General features: G+C 39.6%; 3 protein-coding genes across 4 annotated transcripts; 1 reads left to right on the top strand and 2 right to left on the bottom strand.

Annotated features, from left to right (window-relative positions):
- The first annotated feature begins 3335 nt into the window (after window positions 1-3335).
- On the top strand, window positions 3336-13295 carry bokb (BCL2 family apoptosis regulator BOK b). Of its 2 annotated transcripts, XM_069685239.1 has the most exons (5): window positions 3336-3553; window positions 4035-4362; window positions 5598-5726; window positions 10315-10478; window positions 12270-13295. In XM_069685239.1, the coding sequence occupies exons 2-5, from the start codon at window positions 4140-4142 to the stop codon at window positions 12393-12395; spliced, it is 642 nt and encodes a 213-aa protein (XP_069541340.1). In that variant the 5' UTR covers window positions 3336-3553; window positions 4035-4139; the 3' UTR covers window positions 12396-13295. The 2 variants fall into 2 exon arrangements, with proteins under 2 accessions (XP_069541340.1, XP_069541341.1); XM_069685240.1 differs by lacking the exon at window positions 3336-3553 and having other exon boundaries at window positions 3868-4362.
- Window positions 13296-13813: 518 nt separating this feature from the next.
- thap4 (THAP domain containing 4) lies at window positions 13814-18986 on the bottom strand. Its single transcript, XM_069685241.1, has 5 exons — window positions 18875-18986; window positions 16946-17099; window positions 15856-15965; window positions 15352-15455; window positions 13814-15187 (listed from the first exon to the last, which is right to left on the bottom strand). The coding sequence occupies exons 1-5, from the start codon at window positions 18897-18899 to the stop codon at window positions 15071-15073; spliced, it is 510 nt and encodes a 169-aa protein (XP_069541342.1). The 5' UTR covers window positions 18900-18986; the 3' UTR covers window positions 13814-15070.
- Window positions 18987-19406: 420 nt separating this feature from the next.
- agxtb (alanine--glyoxylate and serine--pyruvate aminotransferase b) lies at window positions 19407-22256 on the bottom strand. The gene is made up of 11 exons (XM_069685309.1): window positions 21984-22256; window positions 21340-21532; window positions 21165-21229; window positions 20889-20989; window positions 20734-20804; window positions 20565-20649; window positions 20359-20457; window positions 20130-20199; window positions 19903-19998; window positions 19676-19804; window positions 19407-19514 (listed from the first exon to the last, which is right to left on the bottom strand). Exons 1-11 carry the CDS (start codon window positions 22254-22256, stop codon window positions 19407-19409), a joined length of 1290 nt encoding a protein of 429 aa, XP_069541410.1.
- Between the last annotated feature and the right edge of the window lie 2900 nt (window positions 22257-25156).

Below are 25156 nucleotides of genomic sequence, written 5' to 3'. Positions count from 1 at the left end.
GACTGGAATGAATGGAATCTGTGCACGAGAGGGAGAGAGAGAGGGAGGAATCATTGCAGACTGTTTATATATTGTTTGACAGTTTTGCACATGGTGGCTCTTCAATGAAGTGCAGGCATGAAAACTACAGACATCCAAATGTGACTCTATGCTTTACATTTGCACTCATAATTTGGATTATTATGTCTGTTCATGGCACATTGTCTCTGTGTTTTATAGAGTAAAGTTTTATACGCCAGTTTTCATACATAAAATAGTCACATAGGATAGATTTTTAATGCATATTTAAATCTATTCAGGAGTACTGTGGTTTACTTTGTTACCTATTTTTTTCTACGTTTACTTTAATGCACCAACAACATACTCGAATGTGTAAATCTACTTGGTGATAAACCTCAATTCTGATTCTGAAAAAAAGAGAACAACAGTGATTTCGCACTAGCATGCCATGCAGTTTAGATATTATATAGTATATATATATTTAGTATGTTTCGGAGAGGCCTAAAACTCGACCGGTGGCTACTTAATGGCCACTTAAAGGTGTGGCCCTCAGTCTCACTCGCCTAAGGTCAGCACAAACCTAAATGGAGGAGAAACTGAGCTTGTTAACATACCAAAAAAGTCCGGTTTCACCCATTGATCTCGAAAGAGGGGATTGTTAACACAGCAAGTGTTTCTGCAGGGCAAACTCACATGAAACTGAGGATATGAATAATAACAGTCAGCACATCTGTAAGTGTTAAAGCTGTAAAATGATAAAGCCTTGTTATTCTACATATAAACCAATCCTATTAAATATCCCCACTTTTTCTGCACTATTAACGTGCAGAAGAAGAATGAAGCATGGCTAAACGGTGTCATTGTTTGGCCCACTGACATGTTTTTGGCCCAGATTGAATGTGAGAGTTGGTGTCATTGTCTGTAACCACGCAATCAGCTGTTTCTCATAGCTGCCGTATAACTACACACCACAACACACTCCCTGTTCTTTTTGGTCTTGTGACTGTTTAACAGTGACTTAAGACCAGACGTTGCCCAACAGCAGAATTAATCACATAAAAAAGTGAAAAACAACAAAACAACATAACATTGTCCATCTGCCAAACAGCTAAACCAGAGATTAGACAGCACCCTCGAGACATACCAGTTGTCCTCAATGGACCAGTTGTGGACAGAATATGTGCCTCAGGATGTGAGAGAATGAATGAATGAACTCAGTGAACATGAATGTGGACATGCATGTCTCACTGTGGCAGATTGCCTAACACAGGAGTCCCCTCAGCTCATGAATTTCTGAACTTTTCTGTGACACTGGTGTTTAGGAATCCAGCAGTCCATCACGCGTCGTTTGACATGACACAAAACTAGATTCCTTGAGCGGTTAGCAGTGCGGTTGGAAGAGCTTTGGTGTTTTGTAATTTGGTATTAGAGTTTACAATGTAGCAATATATGTTAACATCTGAACGGAAACATGTAAAACAACCACTACAGGCCCCTGACTAACGCTTGATATACATTCTGCATCACAACAAACAGGACAGAAAGTGTTCGTATGTGAAAGTTCAGCTTCCTTACTTCAACAAAAGAATGTGAATACTGACTCAAAGGGGGGCATGTCTTTTTTAAAGCTACTCTTTCCTCAGAATCACTTTGAAACTCAGCCACTGACATGCTAATTACCGGAACAACAACATGTCCAACACTGAAACAACAGGAGACTGTTTCAGGTGTTATGAGTGACATTTTCTTCTTTGAATTAAATCAAGAATTCTAAATCATCCTTTTTATTTTTAATTTCATTCAAGATTCACTATGTTATTTCTTTTAGGTTGTTTGGGCTGTTTAACTATTATTTATGAATTTATTTGTGGTTAAAATGTCTGTTTATGTTTTACTTTTGCACCCCCTTGAAAACAAGATGATGTATCGTAAGGTTTTTGTTAAGATTTGAAGTAAAAAGCTATAAACCAACTTATGCCAACGTATTATCAATGAACCATTCAATAAAACAGAAATAGCAGGTTTAACTCTGATGTTTAATGAATGTTTCACTTGTAACACCTTGACAGCACTGATTTTTGCCCCACTGTTTTTAATGATGTGTGCTGTGTGAGTCATATCACTGACTAAAAGTGGCAAAAAGTAGAAGTATTAGACATCAAAAATACTTTAAAGTATTTTCTAAGAGTCTACATTTTTTTCAGAAAACATTTTTAAAAAATTAACACAAATAAGAAAATCTAATGTATAAAATTAAGTTACTGCTTGTTTTTTAAACACTCCAGATATAAAGGAATATCAATGTTGACAGAACGTTAGTTACAGCGACACTTAGTGGTCAAAAAAGGGAATCAAAATATAAGACTTTAACATTTAGTCCTAACGGTAGGCCTAGATGTAGCTATTATCAGGATCACGTACTTTATATTGATTTAAAAAATAGTAATAATGTTAACAAACACGATAACTGTGATCAGTTTGGCGGTGCATGATATCTTAAGCTGCTGTGATATAATATACACACATATCACATTAGTTTTTTATTATCACATTCATGTAACGCACATACATGAGAAAGAGGGAAATTATTTGCTAAGTGTCTGATTTATTATCTGCGATGAGTCCTGAAAAATCACATAATTTTACAGTAGGCCTATCTCTCCTCTAACTGACCTAATTTTCTTCATTTAAAATATCTACGAGGCAACCACAGTGTGTGTGTATATGTGTGTGTGTGTATATATATATAATAAAAACTGTAAAATGCAATAACCAAACAACTTCTTCATACAAGGGACAACATAAAGCAGAATAAATGTGGTGTCAGTGCTTTAAATGCAGAGTAGGTCGGGATTAAAACGGGATTTAAAGTCCGACACTTTTGGCCTCAGTGAGGAACACTTACATAAACATGACCGGAAATCAGCTGGCGAGAGATTCACCTGTACACCTGCGGACTGGGAAACCCCTTTTTAATTACTCACGTCATGTCAGATTGCATCAGTATCAAATATTTTAAGGCTGACGAGACCTTTCAAAATAAAACTCACATGTTTGACGGACAAATGTGGACACAAATTAATGAATGTTTAAATGTGATTAAAAATTAGGCGTCCGCTTGAAAGTTTGTGAATGAAAATAAAGATGCGGTTGATTTGTCTCCCTCTGGCCGCCGTAGTTAGGTTCGTTGAGTTTCGAAGCTCGGAGGCAGACGTCAAAATCCTCCTCCGGGCTTTTCCTGCCTGTGAAAACAAACGCACCCATGTAGAGCCAATGGGAGGGTGGCACAACAGGTAGGCGTCTTCTGCCTGCGTCCCTCAGTCGGTGCTTTTTCGGGCTAACAAGTGGACCGACCGGAGTATAAACGCTAATGGAGATGTGACCCGAGAAAAATAAGACTTCGCCTTGTGGTTTCTTCATGGTCCGGAACAACTTTCGTCTGAGAGTAGACGAGCTGTGTTTCCTTTGCCTGAGAAACACCACAGACACACTCTGAAAGGTTGCCTGATTAATTAATTGGAGGCTGCATCTCAATGTGGATCCAACGTTGAAGGTAGGCATGCCTTTGTCTGTAACATTTTTCATAAATTCTCATACTCTTTACGGGTAACTTTAGGTTGCATTGACATGCTTTATGCAATTTAACCTCAATTAAAGATAGGGCTGGTGCTGTACTTAGCAAAATTCTTCCCTTGTCATCTTGTGGTATCAGCTTGGTGTTGCATAATCCAAGAAGTGTAGCAATATCTTGACTATCCCACCATGTGACTCACAACAATAACGCCTCCATCATATTCTTATGTAAGTTTCTGGTCAGATTTAGACTCTGAATATCTGTTTAAGCCCACAGTCCTTCCTTGTGAATGTAGGAACAAAGTGTAGTAACAGCAGGGATTGTTAATGGAGTTACTTGAGCAGCTTACTTTATTTGGCAACAGTGTGTTGACTCAAAGTGTCTCTGTCTCCTTCTCATGCGATTTAATTAATTCCCTTAAAATTAGCTGCCTCTAAAGAAGAGTTTTCTTCCCTCACAGCCGCTACATTGTCCTCACAAACTTCCTCAAAGAGAAGACACACTGAGACAAAGCTGATCCCAAGAGGTCAGACGCTCTCTGACCCAGATCCCCCCGCAGGAGGACATGGAGGTCCTGCGGAGGTCGTCTGTGTTTGCTGCAGAGGTCCTGGATGTGTTTGACCGCTCGTTGACAGAGAAGGAGCTGGTGTCCCAGTCGAAGGCCCTGTGCAGAGACTACATACTGTCCAGACTGAACCAGAACGGACTGGGATGGTCCAAAACTGAACTCAACCTCACTCCTTCAAACGCGGCGCTCACTGAGGTCTCTTTGGTTCTTCTCTGCCTCGGTAAGAAAAAGACCTGGAAAGACAAATAACATCTTATAGCAGCATGTGTGCACACTTAAGGCTGTTACTTCCTAGTAAACTTTGGCCCTCATGTATTCAGGAGAGGGGATCATGGTTAGACATTACAATTTAGCCTTAGTCAATTAAGAATGTAAAGCTGAATTGAAATGGATGAAACACAACTCTTTTAACCAGATAAGCCTTTGAGAGTGCATACTCCAGCAAAGCCACTTCTGCCTTTATCAGAGAGATGCAACAGGGTTTATGATCAGTATCTTAACATCCAACTTGAAAAGATGAAGATATTAAATGTCTTGACGTTTTCACTCTGCTCTGGCTGCGTTGTAGGTTTTATCTGATGTTTGATCTCAAAGTGTGTACACTGAGTAAAATATGCTGACATTTTTTTTGAGGTATTTGCCAAATTCAACAAACAGATGGTACTAAAAAAAGTCTCGGATTGGAGACTTTGCAATGTCTTGTTATAGTCTTCCTGACGATATAAGGACTCCATGTAGTTACATAATGACACCAAAAAAGGCAAACTCGTTCAGAGTACGTTTATTGTGTGTATTTCCGAAAGCTGATAATATTTCGATGCTTCGAAATGAGTGACGTTCTGTAAAGTGGAAATGAAACGCACTTTAATTAAACAGGATATTGGTGAATATTAATCATTTCTGCAGTGTGACTCTGGCTGGAAGGCTCGTGCGAGCTGATGACAGTGATCTGATCGCTGCTCCTGGGTCTGAAACGCAGAGTCACTGTGTTTCAATCTACTTTTAGATAAAAGTAGGCAGACCGAAAAGATGACTCAACAGAGATGGAAGAGATGATTGATTCTTATGAAACATGAGAAACCAGACCGAAACACTCTCATTAAATTCCATGTACATACTACACTGTGTGCTTAAATATCAAGAAGAGGATTATGTGTGTGTGTGTGTGTGTGAGTGTGTGAGAACATCTTTAAACAACTGATTACATCTGGAGGATTTGACTCAGCTCAAATGTCTGACTTCTTGTAAGAGAAGCCACTAGAGACATAAATGTTTAACTTTAACATCCAGCAGAGCAGATTAACAGTTTCAGTCGGTTGAACAGTTGTATTATATAATAGTTTGTGTAACTCAGAGTGTTTAAACACTTGTTTTAAACTGAATCTGTGTTTTGCTTCCTGTCTCTTTTTTCTTTATTTCTTCTGTTCACTTTGTGCTTTCGCTCTTGTTACCTAGGCGACGAGCTGGAGTGCATGCAGCCCAGCTTGTACAGGAACGTGGCGCGGCAGCTCAACATCTCTGTTTCCATGGAGAACATGGTTTCGGATGCCTTCATCGGGGTGGCAACAGAGATCTTCTCAACAGGTACACAGCTGTTCCCGGAGGTGATGATGACGATGATGACGAATCACAAATATCTGCTCTGCCAGGAGGAAATGAAACATGAAATATTCAGTTACAAGATATCTGACAGAACAGGAAGTGATTTTTTAAAACTTCAGTGTTTACCATGACTGTGATCAAACTGGTGTGCCTCTGCAGCGTCCACCAGGCTCCTCTTGTTGAGAATAAGATAATATCCGATCGGACTTTATTAATCTAGAAGGAAATTCTAGTGCCAGAATGTTCTAAAAAATACACTACAAAATAAGAGTAACACAAAAATCTCAACTCAAATATAAGTGAAAAATAAATATGAAGTATATGGGTTAAATGCAAAGAGACAGTGCCTCATAGAAGAACAATATTATAATTACAAGTTAACAAAAGTAAGCAGAAAGTCGTGATGGCAGTCACATTGACCGTCGTATTTGGAGTGTTAATAAGAAGTAGTAAAAACGTATATTGCACCAGATAATAAACGTAAAGAGCACATGATATTAAACATAATTGTACATGATAGTGATAATATTGCACAAGATAGTGAAAGATGCATTCTAATACCGATATCAGTATCGCCTCCATCTCACCTAAAATCAATATCAAGTATCGACGAGTACTTCAGTCAATGCACCGATCACATACCGTAAAAAATTAGCTCCACCTCTAAATGATCTACTGTCAAGTTTATGCAATACTGACAGGAGTGTGGATGCAGAAGGTTCTACTTTAGTGTCCACCGTCTTCTTTGTGTACTAAAATGCCTAAACGGCTCTCAAGCCCTCCTCATATTAGATTAACAGTTTTGACCTGAATCAGGCTGAATGAGAATCTGAACAGGAGAGGGGTCCAGAAGCTTCTGCCAGAGCAAATAAAACATGGGTAGATTCATCTGGTTCCCAGGCTATTTTAGGTTAGGAGGGTTTTGTTTTCTTCACTTAAAATTTTTCCCTTGATCTATATTCTGATAAATAAGCACAAGCGCTGGATGTAGATATCGTGTGGTTACAAATACATCTCTTTAGATCCGGCTCTCTGTTCTGTTTCCTGCTCACTCTTGAATCAGGACTTTATGTAGGGTTTTTTGAGGCTGCAGTTGTCATAGCTCTTATGGTCTTGTATCATGTCACTTACATTTTGTTGAGGAAAATTGTTGTTTGCACACATTGTTTGAGCCATGTACTGAGTATGAATCTAGGGACAGTGATCTTGGTCCGTTGCTCCAGAGACTGAAATATCTCAGCTGTCTGATGGATTACTATAAAATGTTTTCCAGCAGGTGAATCAAATTTACTTTGATCATTCCCTGGCTTTTCCTATAAAGCAACTGTAAGGTTGTGTTTTTTCTTGTCGAGTGAAGGATCTTGTTCGACCGCTCTTGGACGGATTGCCATTTGGCCAAGTTTGTTAGATGCAATCATGTCCCTACCAGGATCAACTGTGTCCTTTTTAATGGTCTCTCAGCATTTCATCTAGTGGCATCATCAGGTCCAAATGTTCCTTAATAGTTGGCAATCGTTAACATACTTACACGCTAAACTAAGATGGTGAACATGTTAAACATACCTGCAAAATATATTAGCATGTTAGCAATGTCCTTGTAGCACTTTGGCATGCTAATAGTGGCATTCAGATCAAAGCACCATTGGGCATCTATACAGTCTCACAGAGCAGCTTAGCATGGCTTAAAACTCTTGAGAGTTGTTAGATAGTGAGTTTTATTTTGATGGATGATAAATGTCAGCATGTTACAGTTTTATTCTGGTGGCAAACGTGCAACTAAACCAAGTTGTTTGTGTAAATATGAGTTAGAGAAAGGTAACCAGCAAACAGTTATTGTACCACACCTTTACTCTCACATTTACACGATAGCAAGTAGGCCTGCCTTAAGTGATAGATAGTGTTAAATGGTTTCTCTGCATCTTTGTTCAGTCTTGGCTTTCAGAGGACTCCGGTTTTGTCAGTATAGCTGCGACTCGACTGGACTTGTGTTAAAGCTCTTTCAGACTGTATATCTTATACTTGTTTATACTGGCTCTTGGTTTTGTTTTAGGTTGCCTTGACAACAGATCTGCTTTGTACACTATATAAAGCAGCACTAACATTTTAAAATATCCAAATAAAAAGTGCGACTTTTTGTCTTCTGTGTGCCTTTGGGACAGATTAGAGCGTCTGACTGCAGTGTGATGCACAACTAAACACTGACTTGTGTCCAGGAAAGAGGAAAACGGACTCTTTTAGTACGATTTTCATGCCTGTGTTCTGGCAGAGCGTGTGCTTGCTTTGACGTCACAAAGATGCAGTTTTTGGAGACAGCGTGGGATTCCTCCTGAAGAATAACAAACCGTTGAACCGGGGGTGCTCCGGCCTTCTGGGACGGGTTGAGACCTTGATATAAATAGAAACATGCACTGACTTTGTTTTCCCTGCTGTCCGGAATACATTTCAAAACCACAATCTTTAGCTTTTAGTCATCCTTATTCTGCCTCCTTTTGCTTTACATGAATATACAGACCACAAAGGAATGACATTTAAGCTTGTATCATAACCACATGTTGTTTAGCAGTTTAGTGTCCGTCTGTACTGTGGTCTCCCTCAGAAGCATCAACATGGCTCGTCACTCCTTCATCTATCTTTGCCTGCCTCCCACTGCTCCTCTTTCTCTTTCCGCCCTCCTCTCCTGCAGCTTTATCCCTGACAATCTTGTCTCTATTCTTGGCCTGCTTCTCAGTAAGGAGTGAGACATGACGTTCTCTGACAGCTTCCATGTACACTTATCTCATTTAAGCTTACCCAGAGCTCTATCCCCATTTATAGCCACAGTCAGACACTGTGGGTCAGCTCTGAGGAACAGTCAACTGCGGCCTAAGGAGGCTAATGTCATTAGGTCCTGCGTTACATCACTGACGGTCATTGATACAATCCCTGCTGCCCTGGAAACTGTACCTCGAAATGGCCTCATGCCCTTAATTATCACAGTGGGTTGTTTGAGGAGAGAGGAGTTTCTCAGCTTTACGACTCTCGATCATCATTTTCCGAACCTGTTGACCTCCCTCACATTACAAACTGCGTCACTGTTCAGCCACCTCTCAGTCTCACCCTCTTTAATTTACAACTGGTATGTTGAGACTTCTTATCACCTACATTGACACAATTGCAGTGCTTTGTTGACTTATCCCTGGAAGGTATAGTATATTTTGTACAAAGTCCTCTAGCTGCCCTGAATGCTTTGTGTCAGGTCACGGAAAATGTTACAGGCTTTGACCAAAGACGAACCACAGAGGATATGGAGGTTAAGACTGCTATTTACAGGAGCTTCTGGAATAAATGTGGCAGGATGGAGGCTCAGATCTAATTATAATGGGATGTTTGCCTTTCATTCATCAAAAACTGCTCATGTTATCAGCCTGAATGCTGAAGCTAAAACATCCTCTCCACACAATGTTAAAAGACAGGGGAGCTGGTTTAGCTCAGTTGGTAGAGCAGACGCCCTAGAGGCTTCCATCCTCGATGCACTGATGGCAGATTCGACTCCCAGTCTGCTGATCATTTGGTGCATGTCATCCCCCACTCTCTACTCTCCACATTTCCGGTCTCTCTTCAGCTATCCTATCAAATAAAGGCAAAAAAACCCCCCAGAATCTATGAATATGCAAATATTTTTCAGGTCAAAAGTGAAAGGCTTTAAGTTTCTGCATCCTGTTTGTATGTTAATGATTCACGTTGGCTCCAAACTAGTTGAAACATCCCAAAATCTGTTGATTATTATTCTGTTAATCGTACATTTAAAGCAGCTATAGGGAATTTCATTTGGGTTGATTTTGGCGGCCCCTGTGGACAAAAGTGGTACACCAGGTGTCTTGAAAAGCTTGTTACGGAAGTCAATTAAAGACAGTTGCATCCTCTTTCTTTCATTCTTTCATCAATGTTTTCTTTTGCAGGATGCATAGCGATAGTTTATGTATTTGTGGTTCAGTTAGATTAATATCTGTATGAGGAAATAAAGAGTCTCAATGATTACTTAAAGTTATTAACATTCCCTTGTTATGTAATGTCTTTCTACTAATAATAAGCCAGCAGCAAGATATAGCTCTGTAGCAAGGCCATCATAATTGTAAAATAATGAGCCAGAATGTAAAGGTTTTGCAGCCTGACCTTCATGAAATACACACAACCACGTCTGAAGATGAGGGTAAATACAGGATTACTTTCCAACCATCTGCTTTGCTTTTGCTGCTCATTTAGAGGCATTAGTAGTAAATTTAGTTTCAGAGGTCGTTAAAAAGGCGTCATCGTAGGTTTAAGAATGAATCTGCAAAACTACAATCGAAGTTTTCCAAAGACCAAGGCGGCATCTTCAAATTACTTACCACGAGTCCAAAGCCAAAAGATAGGTTTACAATCTAAAAGACATAAAACCCCAGAAAATACTCGTGTTTTTAATGCTTTACTATTTACCACAAACCATCACTAAGTAAAACAGGATTCTGAGTGAAGTAGGTTTACTACAACTTTTTGTTCTATTAACATGCATAAAAGCATAACACAGTGATGTCTGTTTTTCTCACTGTAGGTATAACGTGGGGGAAAGTGGTGTCCATGTATGCAGTAGCCGGAGCCCTGGCAGTGGATTGTGTCAGACAAGGCCATCCAACCACCGTTCACATCTTAGTGGACAGTCTGGGCCAGTTTGTCCGCAAGTTTCTGGTTCAATGGCTGAAGAGACGGGGAGGATGGGTAAGTGACCACTGCTGCGCGAAAGATTCCCGTTGTTACTTAATGTAACATTTCCCAGCTACACTAACTACATAATGTTTCTCATTAGTATTTGTTTTACTGCGTGTATCTTGTTTCTCTTGGCAGTAAAACTGGCAGCATTCTGCTCTTTCTCTTCCTCTTTCTGGAGCTGGATGACTAATTCATCTCGTTATCATGTCTTAGGATCAGAGCTGTGTTTGCTTTCCTAAGATCTGATAGTCAGAGTTAGAGGGGAGTTGGTGGTATGTTGCTCAGAAAGGCCCCAAAACTGAGTTCTTAAAATACTGCAGCTTCCTTTCAGCTCAAAATGTATTTTTAGGTGCAGCACTTATTAAAGTATGTTTTTGTTGACTATAATAAGACATATGTGGTCAGACATACTGGGAATGTTTTTGTTTCCTGAGAGCTACTCCAGGAAAAAAGGCAGCACCCGGTGATTAAAATAAAAGGAAAGAAAAACTTGATGTCCTGATCATTGTGGTGAATTTTGTTTACAGATCAGAGGCTGAGAAAACTGCAGGCACATTTCAGTATGAAGCTGTCATCTGAGCATACAATATAATATTTATGATTCACCAAAATGTTCAAGATATATTATTCATCTGTTTTTAGTCATATTAGCTGCATAGCTCTATGGATGGTTATGTCAGTTGGTTAGTTGTACTTTGGCTTGTTGCTGTATTTTGTATTTGGAGCTAATTAGCGAATGTTGGCATGCTAACAAACAAAATTTAGATGGTGACTATGTAAACATTATACGCGTTGAACATCAGCATCTTAGCATTAGCATAGTGAGCATTTAGCTAGCCAACGTTATCGTTCAGCTCAGGAGTGTTAACTAGTTCCCAGGGTCCCATGTGACATAATATCCTCTTAACATGAGTAGTTTAGGAGATTTTTGAAAGGGTTTTATGTTGTCAGCAAAGTTTTTTCCCTCGTTCAAACTCTGAATGTATGTTTCTCAGTTTTGGGAAATCCCGCACCTTTAGCATAACCTACAGATGTTATTCTCCTTGAAACCTAATCCCCAAAATTTTCAGGCAATGAAGTTTTCTTAATTTTGAAATCAAGCATCTTATGTTCTTTTGTGATGTAAAAACAGCCCAACCAATCTCTTACAATGTTGGCGGACATAATGATGTTCGCTCATATAAGCTTGCTTATGTTAGCGGTTAGCTTAAAACAAAAAAGCCATACCCTAACACAGCCTCACAGAGCCACTGGTACAGCTGTAGACTCTGAGGGGTAAATTCACAAAGATTGGAATGCTGCCCCTGATAGCAACCTCGTCACTTGCCACCTCACGTTCAGGATGTTGCACTAATGATATTCCAGCACAAACACCTCCATGAAGTTTTGCAGCTGAGTGCGGTTTGTCCTTGTTTTGTGTCTGATTGTGAAGAGGAGCTGTCAGCACCTCCACTCTCTGCTGCTCTGTCAGGCTGACGGAGCTCAATTCTATCCTTATATAGACGTTAAGCTTGAAGGAGAGAGGGGGGAGCTTCTTTTCCGGTTTATTTTGAAGCCCAAACTTGACAGATGTGATAGCACTTTCACTGTCTGTAATGCAGCTTCCTTCCTGTAGCGAGTCAGCAAGAGCAGCTTCTCTAGATTAAATAACAGTCATTTCAGCCTGCGTAATGGCTCCAGGCGATTTAAATGAGGATTAGCTGCATAGAAATGCAAATAGAAGTGAAGTAAAAAGTATTCATAAAAGTTAACACCTGATGTTTGATTGTCGTTTAAAATCTGAAATGTCTTCTTCATCAGGCGGACATAATGAAATGTGTGGTGAAGAAGGATCTAACGCCCGAACAGCACTGGCTGTCGTCCAGCATCGATTCCCTGAAGTACTTCCTGACTACAGTGTACGTCTACGTCATGAAGGAGCAGTGAGCAGACGGGACGGACGCACAGGAGTCGTCATCATTGTTTGATATGAGATTGTAATCTCAGACTTGTCAATAAACGATGGAGGGGAGATGGTGGTGATACGTAACGGGGGACTGATCCTGCCAGCAGACCAGAGTCTGTCGCTGAATGGCCATCGACGAATGTTTCATCAGCATCGTGTGTGTGTGTGTGTGTGTGTTTTGTTGGTGTGTGATAAATCTGTCAGTGATCGTTCTTCATCCAAAGAGCAGTCACGCTGATATTCAAGAGCTTCAGTCCACCTCTTCTGCGCACTAATGCAGGCTTCTCCAGTGTTGTAACTGTAATGTACGATGGTGTTCAGGTTGTTTGCACTCCTGAGATAAACAGTTGGATTGCTTTCATGTGATGTTTGTCTCAGAATATAAACCTGAAGGAAAATTCAGCCAACGCTTTCTGATGATGATGATGGTTCACCCATGAGTTACTACAAAACTGAGAGCAAATTCTGGAGGTATCAACCAGTCATGGATTTATTTATATAATGGCACTTGACCAAAGCACAAGCAGTTTCTCAATCCAAATATGATCAAAGATGTTGTCGCTTATTAAACGTTCAGCTGCAACTTGAGATTAACCAAGAAAGGTTGTGTCACTTTTTGGCCAAAGAGCAGAGCACAGGAGTGGTATGTGACACATGCACATGTTTTGGAGGTATAGTTTCCTTTTTAATCTGTAAATAGTTTGTTTATGATTTTATTTTTTTATGTCTACGATGACTTTTAACATTTAAAGCCGCTGCAGTATAAAGACGGGATGATTGTTTGGTATGCCTGATGGTTGTCACTTTCAGAGTGTTAATTTATAAATGTGTGTCTGAATGTTTTTTATTGAATCCGTAATAAACTTTAAATCTGCACCACATATTTAATATGTTGATTATTTTATGATGCATCCCCACAGATGTGACTCTCAGGCAGCTTTATTATGAGAAAATCTTGACAGTGTAAAAGCAATAGTGGATTAACATGAATGAAATAAAATGACAGAGAACAATTATTTAATTATTATACAAAAGTTAGTTCCAACCAAGTAATCTGATTGGACAAGAGGCATTCCATAAGTGCTGATATAAAGAACAACATCACTCCGCCTCAGCCAGGTGTTCTGAATACTGTTAATTAACATAACAGCAGACGTGTTCGTCGACATTGATCAAGCTGGTACCTCTGAATCACACAGCAGACTCTTATTTCACTGGTGATGAATTAAAACATGCAGATAAATGTACATGATACAAAATAGCTGATCTGTAGTAAAAGTGATATTGCTTAAGTATCATTCATGTTGAGCTCTACGTCAAATGTTAAACCCATAAGGACAGAGCAAAGAGCTTATGAACATTAAGATATACAAATAAGTAAAGACAAAGGAAAATAAGGTGAAATAGGTAGATTAACTTTAATTTGCTCCCTCTGAACCTGTCGAATGAAAGACATAAAGCAAACTTCATACACTGATGAAACTCCAAGAATCTCAAGTCAGTTTTTATTACCTTTAACTATAACCTCGGTCAACAATTCCCCCCCGGGGATTAATAAAGTATTTATGATTCTGATTCAATTACAAACAGTATAACAACAACGCTCTTTGACTCTGTACATTTACTCTAAAAACAGTTCAACACAATGCATTGGCTTCAGACGGGCAGCAGTTACTTAAAATAGTGCATAGACAGTTAAAGATAAGAGTTAAAGATAAGAGTACATTAATTTATCAGTGCTTATGAAGCTTTACAGCTCCACGATTAGATATCTGGACAATACATATTAAGATAACACAAGCAGCCATACTCGATTAGCCATACTCAGCCAAGGCCATTAGTAAACAAACTTAATGGAAGTGCAACATTTACTATAAATATATTTTTACTTAAGATTACCTGTAGAGTTTTGGATTATCTAGTTGTGCTATCGAGCATATTTTTCTGGTACCATTAATAAAATGGGAATGGGTCCCATTTTATTTATCTTGTACATGATGACAAATGAAGTGGTATGCATTCCTGCCAATGGCTGCCCACATTACTAATTAATCTACAGGTTTTTATAGAAGGACAAATATGCAGCAATGGCAGGAAAGAAGAGGAGTGCAAGCTTGTTAAAATGGAGACAGCGCAGGATTTTAAATACTTAAAAATGGGCTTCGTAACTGTTTTATAAGGAAGGAAATGCACTCAGCCCTGTGTTGACTTGCGATCAGTCCAGGGTGTACCCCACCTCTCGCCCAATGACAGCTGGGATATGCTGAACAGGATAAGCAGTATAGATAATGGATGGATTGATGGATGGAAATGCACTAAATATATTTTATACATCCAAGGAGACACACAAAACTTTCTGATGAGTTACACTGAATTGTTAAGTGAAGTTATCCGTCCCGCTCTAGCGCCTTAACAACGTCCCAACATTACTGTACGCAGAGTGTTATAAGATTTATTAAAGTGGTTTTGTTTGAGTTGATTTAAATTCAGACACCATAACTCCATTACAACATCCATTACCACACACCACCGTAGGATTCATACCATTGTATAGCTTCACGTAGGAGTATATTATTGTTTAACTCAAGTGTGATTGTTATTGTCGCCTTCCTGTTGGAGTTATTTCTATACAAAAAAAAACTTCCAGCCCGATGAGTCAAGATGACCGACGGTAGGTGATGCGCAAGTGCTGCATCAGTGGCTGGTTGTCGGTTGCCATGGAAACAGTCTGCTCCAGTTTCCCATCCGGTCGGAGCTGAAACACTCGAGAAATCTGTAAGATGGAAAAGAGCAAGCAAGGTCACTATTTTAAATAAGTTCCTGAGAAAACTCCTGACGTTTTGTGGGAAGTTATATGACACAGGTTTGACTTTATGAGTAAAGTTATTAATAATGATTGACGATAAGAGGGATGTATCGTCAGATGAGCGGTTTTACCTGCTTTACATGCGGCTCCCTTGCAAAAGAGATTCTGGCCACAGCCTGGCTCTGCAGGTTCAGCTGCTGCGCTGTCAGCTCTCCCTCCTCGATCTCCACCAGACCTGCAGGAACGCACACACTGGACTCAAAACATGTGGGAAGTATTTACATGTGTTTATGACAAATATTTTGTTCAAGTAAAAAATTAACAATTTATGTCTTATCTAAGCAAGTAGGTCTTAAATATACATTAAAAATAGTCTTTAAACAATGTAAATCAATTACAAGGATTATCTATTACCTACAAAGCACAAGTAAAGACAGCGAAAGAAAGACAAATCAAACAGAAAGAGGTGTGTGTTCATGTTTCTGTCTGGGATATGCTTGCACTGTAGTCACATCAATTCCCTCAGAAATCCTTTACATTCCCAGCATCTGTACAGCTGGAATGACCAATCCAAAATTACACTATATTCCATAAACACAGGTGGGTACGTTCAGTGACATGACATCGATAACGACCTGAATTCTGTGCGATGATGAACGCCACTCTGTTGGTTCCCGGCTGCATTCTTATAAAGCCAGATTCCCTGTGTAGAGGCTTCTTGGTCTCGGCGTTGAAGGCACTGAACCTGTCAGGCACAGAACCAGAGAGGATTCAGCCACGTGTTTTATAACACAAATAAATTAATATTACAATAAGCAGCAAATCTTGTTAATGTAGACATGGCAGCGCAAACACTTTACAAGTTACAGAACATTAGATCTTAAAAAGTCACAGACATTTAAACAACAGAAGATGAGCTCAGGTGTCTTGTCTCAAAGAGAGGATCCACCCTCTAAAAGAATTCATCTTATCTCACATTGTTACTATGATAACATTTTTCTGCCAGCTTTTCAAACAGTAACACCCCTTAATATCTTGCTTTTGCTGACCTGCAGTGGTTCAACTTCTCAACTTGCTGCAGTTATCAGGTGAACTCTAGACCTGTGACTGACACTGGTGGGTGTGGTTAAAGGTGAAACAAAGTTCACTTCAGACCACCCTCATCAATAATGCTGGATGTGGTCAGAGGTTAAAATGTGGGGCCCTTTTTAAAAGGTCTATCGTGCAATGAAGTATGTGTACTGGGCACCGGACAGACAGTATAAATAATTGTGGGCATGGTTGTTGATGGCATTAGTGGTTATGTCTAAAGCCTATAATACATTTACCTCTTAGTAGTGCACTTGAAGGTTTGTGTGTTTGTGTTTTTTGGTGTATTAGAGAGGGTATGTCATTGAGAGTCTTTAGCAGGTCTCCATCTAAATGGCCGTACAATACTTAGAGTGATGTGGTTATGTAAGGAGAAGGAGGAAACGTCGTCTCCAGTCCTCTATCCCATCAAAAACCTCATTTGACTGCATATGATCAAATGGACTGATATTTAACTGAGCAGTTGGAGTTATGAGTCTCATGAACCAGCATATGACGGAATCCTACTATGTGAATAACAGGCCATTGACTACAACAAGTTTGTTTGTCAGTGGCCCAAAGTCTTTCGCTGACTCAGGATAGGGCGTCTGATATTTGGTCAATCTTTTAAGCGTGATTGCTAACAGAATAACCTACATGAAGTTGATGACTGGTTGTCCCACGTGGCTGAAGTTCAGTGTCTCTGTGTAGTGGAAAGGTTTTATGGTGGGGAAACAGCCCTCTCCAGGTTCGTCTGACTCCCAGGTGCCCAGGAGCCAGTCTAGAGGGAGGAGGCCTGGGTTCAGCTCCACTGATGGTTAAACACAAAAACCAAAGTTTGTCATAATGAAAAAACATTCCATATCTGTAACTGTAATACCACAAATTTTAAGTGTGACCCAATAACAAGGAATGGACCAAATATTGCTATTTATTTACCCCAATAGCTTGATTTCAGTATTGAAGAAGAGATAATTCATATATTTTTGAGTCAATACTAGAAAAAACAAATGCATCTTGACCTGTGTGATTCAACAGTTAATTGGTCTGCTGACTTTACAGATGACAAATATCTTGTTAGGAGACTTTTTAATTCAAATTAGCACAGCAGACACGCTAACTTGTCTTAACAGAAAAAGCACGGCCTTGACCAATAACATTATTGATCGCTTTTTTTGTGTTTAGGTGTGTTTAGTGTTTGCCATGAATTTGAGTGAGCAGGGATGCACAATACAAGGATACCAGCTAAATATAATCCAGTCATCATTATTATGTTCAACCAATCTTACCATGACATGTCAAAACGTCTTTCATGAAAAAGGCCAATTATCTACAATAATATGGATGTTTAACTTCCAAGATCTGGATGTCTTCTGCAAAAGAGACCTGACTAGAGTTGAATTAAAGAAAACAAACCTAACCACACAAAACAAAAAGAACATAGCCGACATAAACTGACTAGTATACTGTACTTAACACCAAAGTAACAAATTGAAAAATCTTCACACGTATCTATATATTCTGAACAGTGTGTGTTATATAAGTGACGACGAATGTAATTGACGACTCTTCTGCTGTCAATAACATCGAACCCTGTAACAGGTATTTTGTAATTGTGGCTCTAATTGCTCTTGTATAGTTTCTTATTTTTCTTCTCTTTCAGTTTTATACGCATCTTATAATTATCATTTTTTTTGTTATTTCTCTATGTACTTGTTCTTACTTCTCTCCTTGTGCTCCCGCCTTCCTTTGAGTATCAATAAAGGCTTCTCTTCATAGTATATCTCACGATTATTGGGTTTAAATAAGGTGCTTTGCATTTATGCCTGAATGTGCTACAGTAATAAAAGCTATAGAATTATGTTTATCATTGTCATCATCATCAACATATCAAAATATTGCTTCACGATTAATCAACTCACTCTTTAAAAAAAATCAATACACAAAAATATAAGCGCTTCACAGATTGCAATTAAATCAAATCCACTATGATATACCGTAGTCTCCTCTTTTAACACTGGGTGGCAGTAATGCTGCTGAAGGACCGAAATTCAGCGGAGACCAGAAGAAGAGGACTCATACTTTGGCAGAGGAAGGTGACTGTTTTACATCGCAATCACAAACATCCAAACTTTTGAAAATAAGATGCAGTTACAACGCATCCTTTAGTATCGATCCGACGATCACAAACAATATTACTTATTGCCTGTCATGAAATGTCAAAGCGAAGGTTACAAACTTCTCAATCTGTGCAGTGGCTGCAGTTTGTTGACTCCCACAGAGGCTAACAGCAAACGTCAGCTAGCTTAAATCTAAATAGGTTGCAATATATTTACCTGAATATTACAGTAACGGCAGGTTTGAGTTGGATATTAAATGGGATACAGACAGACTTGACACATTTTACGTTAGTACAATTATACTTGTCAGAAAACTATTTATGTAAAAGCTGCTAGATACTTTCTAAGTAGGATTATTTATATCAACAGAGATGTGGTCACCTTGACGTTGCAGCTAGCTAACCGAAGTTGACTTGACACAGTTTCAATACATCTTTTTCAGTGTATATTATTTAATATATCCTACCTGTGTGATTTACAGGGCAAGCCATTAAATAAACCAAACTGTGGACAACGGAGTTACGGTCGAAATTGCTAAAAATCGGTCGGAATTAGATTAAATGTTACTATATTAGTAGTTGCACTGCGACTGTGTTGACGTTGTGTGACGTATTTTTATAGACGTTGGAATTAAAGCAGGGGATCTTGGGAAATGTAGTGCAGACAGTTAAACATTCCAGATACTTAAAATAACCTCGAATAAATGTAACATTTGCAGCTTTAAAAATAATAATGTATTATTGCTATCACACATTGATGCAGGAGAGCTGTTTGATTAAATAAAGCACACTTTATTGACATCTTTCAGTGCACTCAGCATGGACCATGACATGACAAAATTTGCTCCTTTATTTCAAAGGTAGCCTATTTATACAAGATAGGCACGTGTAAGTAATCTTTTATAAAATCTCTACAGTCAAAAGGACAGAAAAAAATGAAATGTATGAATCGAATGAATATTATGTTTTATTATAAATGTGGTCTAGCATTGTGGTCTTTTAAGCCTTGCTCTTTTTGCAGTTCTTGAGTGCGTCTGCCAGGGCGTGCAGTGCCATGTCAGCATTAGTCTTCTCGCAGTTGTATCCCATCAATCCAATCCTCATCACCTAATGAACAGAGAGGTGCAAAGAACAGTACGTCAGAGCCAGCAGTGACTCAGCAGCATGAATCAGAGACCAAACTGATGACCTGGGTCTGGTTGTTACTGTTTGTGTTATAGTGGGGATAAGACTGATCTTGAATTGTTGAAATGAACACAGCAGCTCACCATGCCGATGGAAGGGCCCAAGCCTCCAGTCATTTCCATCTGGTGGTGTTTCATGATGTAGGTCAACAGCTCCCTCCACTCATAGCCTTCAGGGATGGCAATGGTGGTGACAGAGGGAAGCCTCAAGTCCTGCATAACATGTCAGAAATTACAATGTTGAAATGAAATGACTCTTCTGCACAAAACACAAGTTATCCTGCATGTTTTGTTTTTTGTTTTTTTCTCACCCGATCAGGGATAAAGAGCTTGAGACCCAAGTCCTCTAGTCCTCTGTACAGGTAGGCTGCCACCTCCTTGTGCTTCTTCCAGGACTCCTCCAGCCCCTAGAGGGAGACAAAGATCCATGGAGTTCAATGATAAACACACAAGAGCTGCTAAAAACATTACAGGCAAATTCAAGGAGCTTTGTCCCTGAAGTCTTTCAATAAGGTAACTCCAAAAGAGGTCTCTTTACCCTCTCAGCTAGAATTGCCAGACTTTCTCTCAGGGCGAAGAATCCAGATACTGGACCAGTGTGGTGATATCTAAAACCCAGAGCACATGGGAGTAATTATTATTCTTAAAATAAAACGGGTGTTTACGACACAAAGTGATACCTAAAGTTTAAGTTTTTAATTTAAAAAAATAATCATGAAATCCTTTGGTAGGTTTCGGTGGTATGAAGATAATAATAATAAACTTACATTCTGGCTGGTTTGCCATCACAACCCCAGTAGTTAGACAAATGTGTCATATCCAAGAGGTAAGATACTGGCTTTGTTTTCCTGTTAAACATCTTGTGGCTGTGAGGAGACAAAGAGATGTCGGCTTTGATTACTACATTTCACTTTTTTCACAGTTCCTCTATGGAAACCTGCATGCAGATACAACCTATACAGCGCCTCCTCACCATGCTCTGTCATTAAAGGAGATGGGTGCTGTGCCAGGAGGTGCATTCAGGGCCTTCTGAGAACCAGTGTACAGGATGTCAATATCTGGTAACACAAAGGGAGGCAGATTATATCACGCAAGCACACGGTAGCAGGTGGACAGAATTTATTCCTTTGTCTTTGTCTTACTTTGCTTGTCCATAAAAATTGGCGCTGCCCCGAGAGATGCAACTGTGTCGACCAGTAAGAGGCAGTTATGTCTGTGGCAGATATGACAGTCAGCAGAGAGACATAAGACGTTTTTTGTGAGTAAATGAGACAGTCATGGTGTGATAGAGACTCACTTTCTGCAGATGTCTCCAACACCATCGACTGGGTGACAGAGGCCAGCAGAGGACTCTCCGTGTGTGAGGAAGAACAGGACAGGCTTGTGTTTCTGCATCGCCTATAGAAAGATAAGAGGAGACTTTAATCGCAGTTTTTTTTCTTGTTATTTTCTGTGTTAATTATTATGTTTCTAAGTCATATTTTCAGCTTAATGGTTCAGGTATGACATTAATGTTTTTTTCCTTGATGTAGGTTTTCAAAGTTTTGGTCTGCTTTCGGGTAATTGTGATTACCTGTTCTATTTCCTTATTGCTGAAATATCCACCTGGTGTTTTTACCATTCTATGTACATTGGCACCTAGACAGACAGACAGACACACACACAGTAAGCACAGTAAGCACATGTTGTTATTTGTCTCATCTGGCGACCCAATGGAAGCGTGCGTAAAACCGTGCGTAAAGACGTACCCATTCTTTCTGCGATTTCTGCCACGCGCTCTCCCCAGATTCCGTTGATGGCAACAAGCACACTCTCTCCGGGCTCCACAGTATTAAACACCGCACACTCCATAGCCGCGTGCCCGGAGCCGCTCATAGATATGGTCATGTTGTTCTCTGTCTGAAAGGCGTACTGGATTCCTTTCTTGATGTCGTTCATAATCTGGGTAATACAGTAAAAAGTAATTGGAGCCTTCTGCAGAAAGTATTATGATCATTTACTTTCAGGGATTTCTGCCAGTTTGAGCAAAGTTTCTTGTGCGCAATTACGCACGAAAACTTTACTGTTCACTTGAAAGTTTTGATGTGGTTTGTATAAAATTTAACTGTAATCATAAACAGTATGAACTGCAACAAACTTTAAAGATATATAGTCATATAAACCATCCGAGAGGTAGAATTAAAATGTAATAAATCTACTCTAAACTAAATTGATCATTCTGTGTTCCAGGCTTTACATAAAACTAGAACAAGTTAAAATAAAATAAATTTAAATTACCAAATTGTGTCAAAGTTCAGTTCTTGGGTAAAGAATTCTTCTTTCCACCTTAAAGTAGCTCATTAAGTGACGTTATAATAAAAATCTGTCTTTTTGAGTTTCAAACAGCGTTTACCTCATACATTTCTGGATGCAGATGACCAATAATCGGCCTGCCCTGTGCAGCTAAAATACGTGGAGGAACGTTTGAGGGTCCCGGTCCGAACAGGTAACGCAGAGGAGCCTCCAGCGGCCGCATCATGCATGCCGGCGGCGGGATGGTGACGGAGGACATGGAGCGGTCCAGGCGCTGCAGCAGCGGCGCGCTCCTCGCTGTCAGCGGACTGTCGAGGGCCGCAGCTGCCTGCTGGGCGACCAGCGCGCTCCGGCTGAACAAAGCCCGCTGCATGGTGTCTTGGTTCCTGAGAAGCCTGCGCCGAGAGAGAACAGCGCAGAGACTGAACCTGACTGTGAGTTTTGGGTGAAGATTTAAAACAAACAGGTCTTTGACCTGTTGGCCACAGCGCCTGTGCCTCCCCTTATTGCCAACCCTGCCCTTGACTTCAGGCGAAAAGGGACATAATGGCATCTCAGGTTATAAGTGTTAAACTTGTTTTTCACATCGGGGGTTTTTGATTAACTTATGCACGTTTGAAGGTTTAAAACTTTTGAAACTCTGAAAGTTAAACAGGAAAATATTCAAATAGCTTCCAAACAGGTGCTCACCAATGCATTTTACCATTTTCACGAGGCTTTATTTTAACGTACAGAGATTATTGTGAATTATTGTCATTATTTATCCAGTCAATACATTGTCAACACTTTCAATGTCTATGTCAAAAGCAAGATTAAAACACAAAAACTTTTCAGGGACAGTATGAAAAGTCTGACCAATGCAAATAATCAAAACTGCTTGTTTATGCTTTTGTTGGATTGCATCAGAACTGTTCTTTGTGACTCATTTCCGATCTTAATTTCCGATCTCGTAACACGTGACCTTTGACCTCTTGTGAAAAAGTGAGGACTTGCACTTGGGAGCTTAGAACCGGTTCAGGTCAGTTTGCAGTTGGCTTTGTTGATTCTGTCTGGCCCTTCAGTTACTGCAGCGTTACGTTTGTAAAGAGGAGTCTCCTCTCAGAGAGCCAATCTGCTCTCTCAGGCAAAGACACACACACACACACACACGCCCACCCCCACCCACTCTTACGCACACGCAAAGCACACATCGACTGACACATCAACACACGCCACCTTAAATGGCTTAATTGTATTGTCTCGTTTGCTTTTAAGATTATACATAAAAGTGTTTTTTTTTGTTCCTCACAAACTGTCGGATCATGTGGTAAAACTTTTTACACACGCAGAACAGAAAGATAGAAGAGTTCAGTTGTTGAGAAGTGCAACTTGAACCAGACTTGAAACAGACCGGGAGTCGAGCCTGTGATGTGTGTGTGCCTCTATACTGTACATGGGGCGAACTGCTCTACCAACTGATTTACACCAGTGCCCCTTTGGATCGATCTTTGTGTGTGTGTGTGTGTGTGTGGTGTGTGTGTGTGTGTTTCTGTCCAATCCCAGTGAGGATGCCATATTGTCAGTGGTGCAAAGGTTACTGTCTCTTCTCATAACAAAACATTGAAGGTAATATCAAATCGCCAAAAGTGATTAAATAGCAGGACAGATAGCAAAGACCTTATTCTTTGTGATATGATTTACAGAGGCCCAACTTAACCCCTCATGAACAATTGGCAACAGTGGGAAGGAAAAACTTCCTTTAACAGGCAGAAACCTCGAGCAGAACCAGACTAAATGGTAGACGGCCTTCTGCCTTGGCAGGCTGTGGAAATGGAGAGAAAGCTGATAATAATTGAGATTAGACTAATCATAGCAATGCTAATCTTTTTAACAATTTAAATATTAAATATAACATCTAAAAGTGGGCATATACAATTTAACACTCGGAGGATAAGTTCAGCCGGTGAGCTTCATTGTGCGTCACCAAATGTCAACAAATTTGCTGCGTTTGACGCTCAGGGCCGAACTGACACATCAACAACAACAGCCCGTTGTTTTGGAGAGTTGTTATGTATAAAGTGGAAAAAATCATTGAAAGCACGTTATGGATGTTAACGATTGAAGGGGTGAAAATGACACTTTAAATTAAAACTGATCAGGTCAAACATTTACATTTAGCTTCCGCTGGGATGTTAAACATTTATTCAGCTTTATTCAACATTTATTTATTTGTTCTATTTTATAAATAAACTTACAGAAAAGACCAGAAAACAAAGATTTTCTCCATAAACCTAATAGATCATGTTTATATTAATTCTTTAGCTTTTTCTGTGTTAATGCAGCCTTTCATATTGTTGTCAATATGTCAAAGCTAGCAGGATCACCAGAGAGTGCCCCTCTGTGAGCCGGACTGAGTAAATGATTACACCGCTGGTAAACAGATGGGACTCACTGTTGGCCTTTGCTCTGAACTCAACACTCAAATTCTGCCTCACAGAGCGGGAGGAGGAGCAGAGAGGGAGAGGAGTGTGTGTATGATTTCATCCAATGGGGGCGCTATAGAACTGTCAAGTTCAAGCCTTACAATTGGATCATACGAACAAGGTCATGAACAATTATATCTCAGCCGCCTTTAAATGACAGAGATAGTCTTTTATTATTTGAAGGTATTTCAGAGATCTATCTGTCTCTTATGAGAAAAACACAGCAGGTAGTACATTATCTGAAATTCTTCATTGAAGTTCTCACTAAATATTTAAAATGCTGGATTATTATGACGCTCGCCAAAAAGAAAAAGTTCTTGACTTATAGTAAACATCCTTATTCCTAGGTTTGACTCTTAACTGCATCTTTGTTTTAATAATACACCACATTAGTGTTTCTTCATCGTAAAACTTTTTAGGTTAGTTAATTAAGTTATTACTAGAAAACAAGTGAATGTACTTGAATCCTGATGGTCTAAGGTGATCTGATTGTTTTAGATCGCCTGTAGTCTTTAGGATTTATTGGCCTGAACACCTTTTGATAAAACAAATCTCAAGGCCCAGTTATTTCTTCGAACAGAACTTGTGACTACCTCACATGGTTACACATGGACTTTAATCAGAGGACATTAAAGTTAAGCTCATGCTCAGATTAAGCTGTTTAGAGGCTCTAGCACTATAGTTTTGCTGTTACCCTCTAGCTACCACCGTCTGTTATGTGCACATTGTTGCCTCTGTTTGTTATATTGAGATATTTATACAAACATTCTTTAAAGGGTCATACATCATGTGACCACAATGTGAACTAAAC

The sequence above is a fragment of the Semicossyphus pulcher genome, unplaced genomic scaffold, assembly GCF_022749685.1.
Source record: "Semicossyphus pulcher isolate SPU_LCO1_2020_fin unplaced genomic scaffold, fSemPul1.0.p SCAF_7, whole genome shotgun sequence".
NCBI classification, from domain to species: Eukaryota; Metazoa; Chordata; class Actinopteri; order Labriformes; family Labridae; genus Semicossyphus; species Semicossyphus pulcher.
This window is presented reverse-complemented; position numbering and strand designations above follow the sequence as displayed.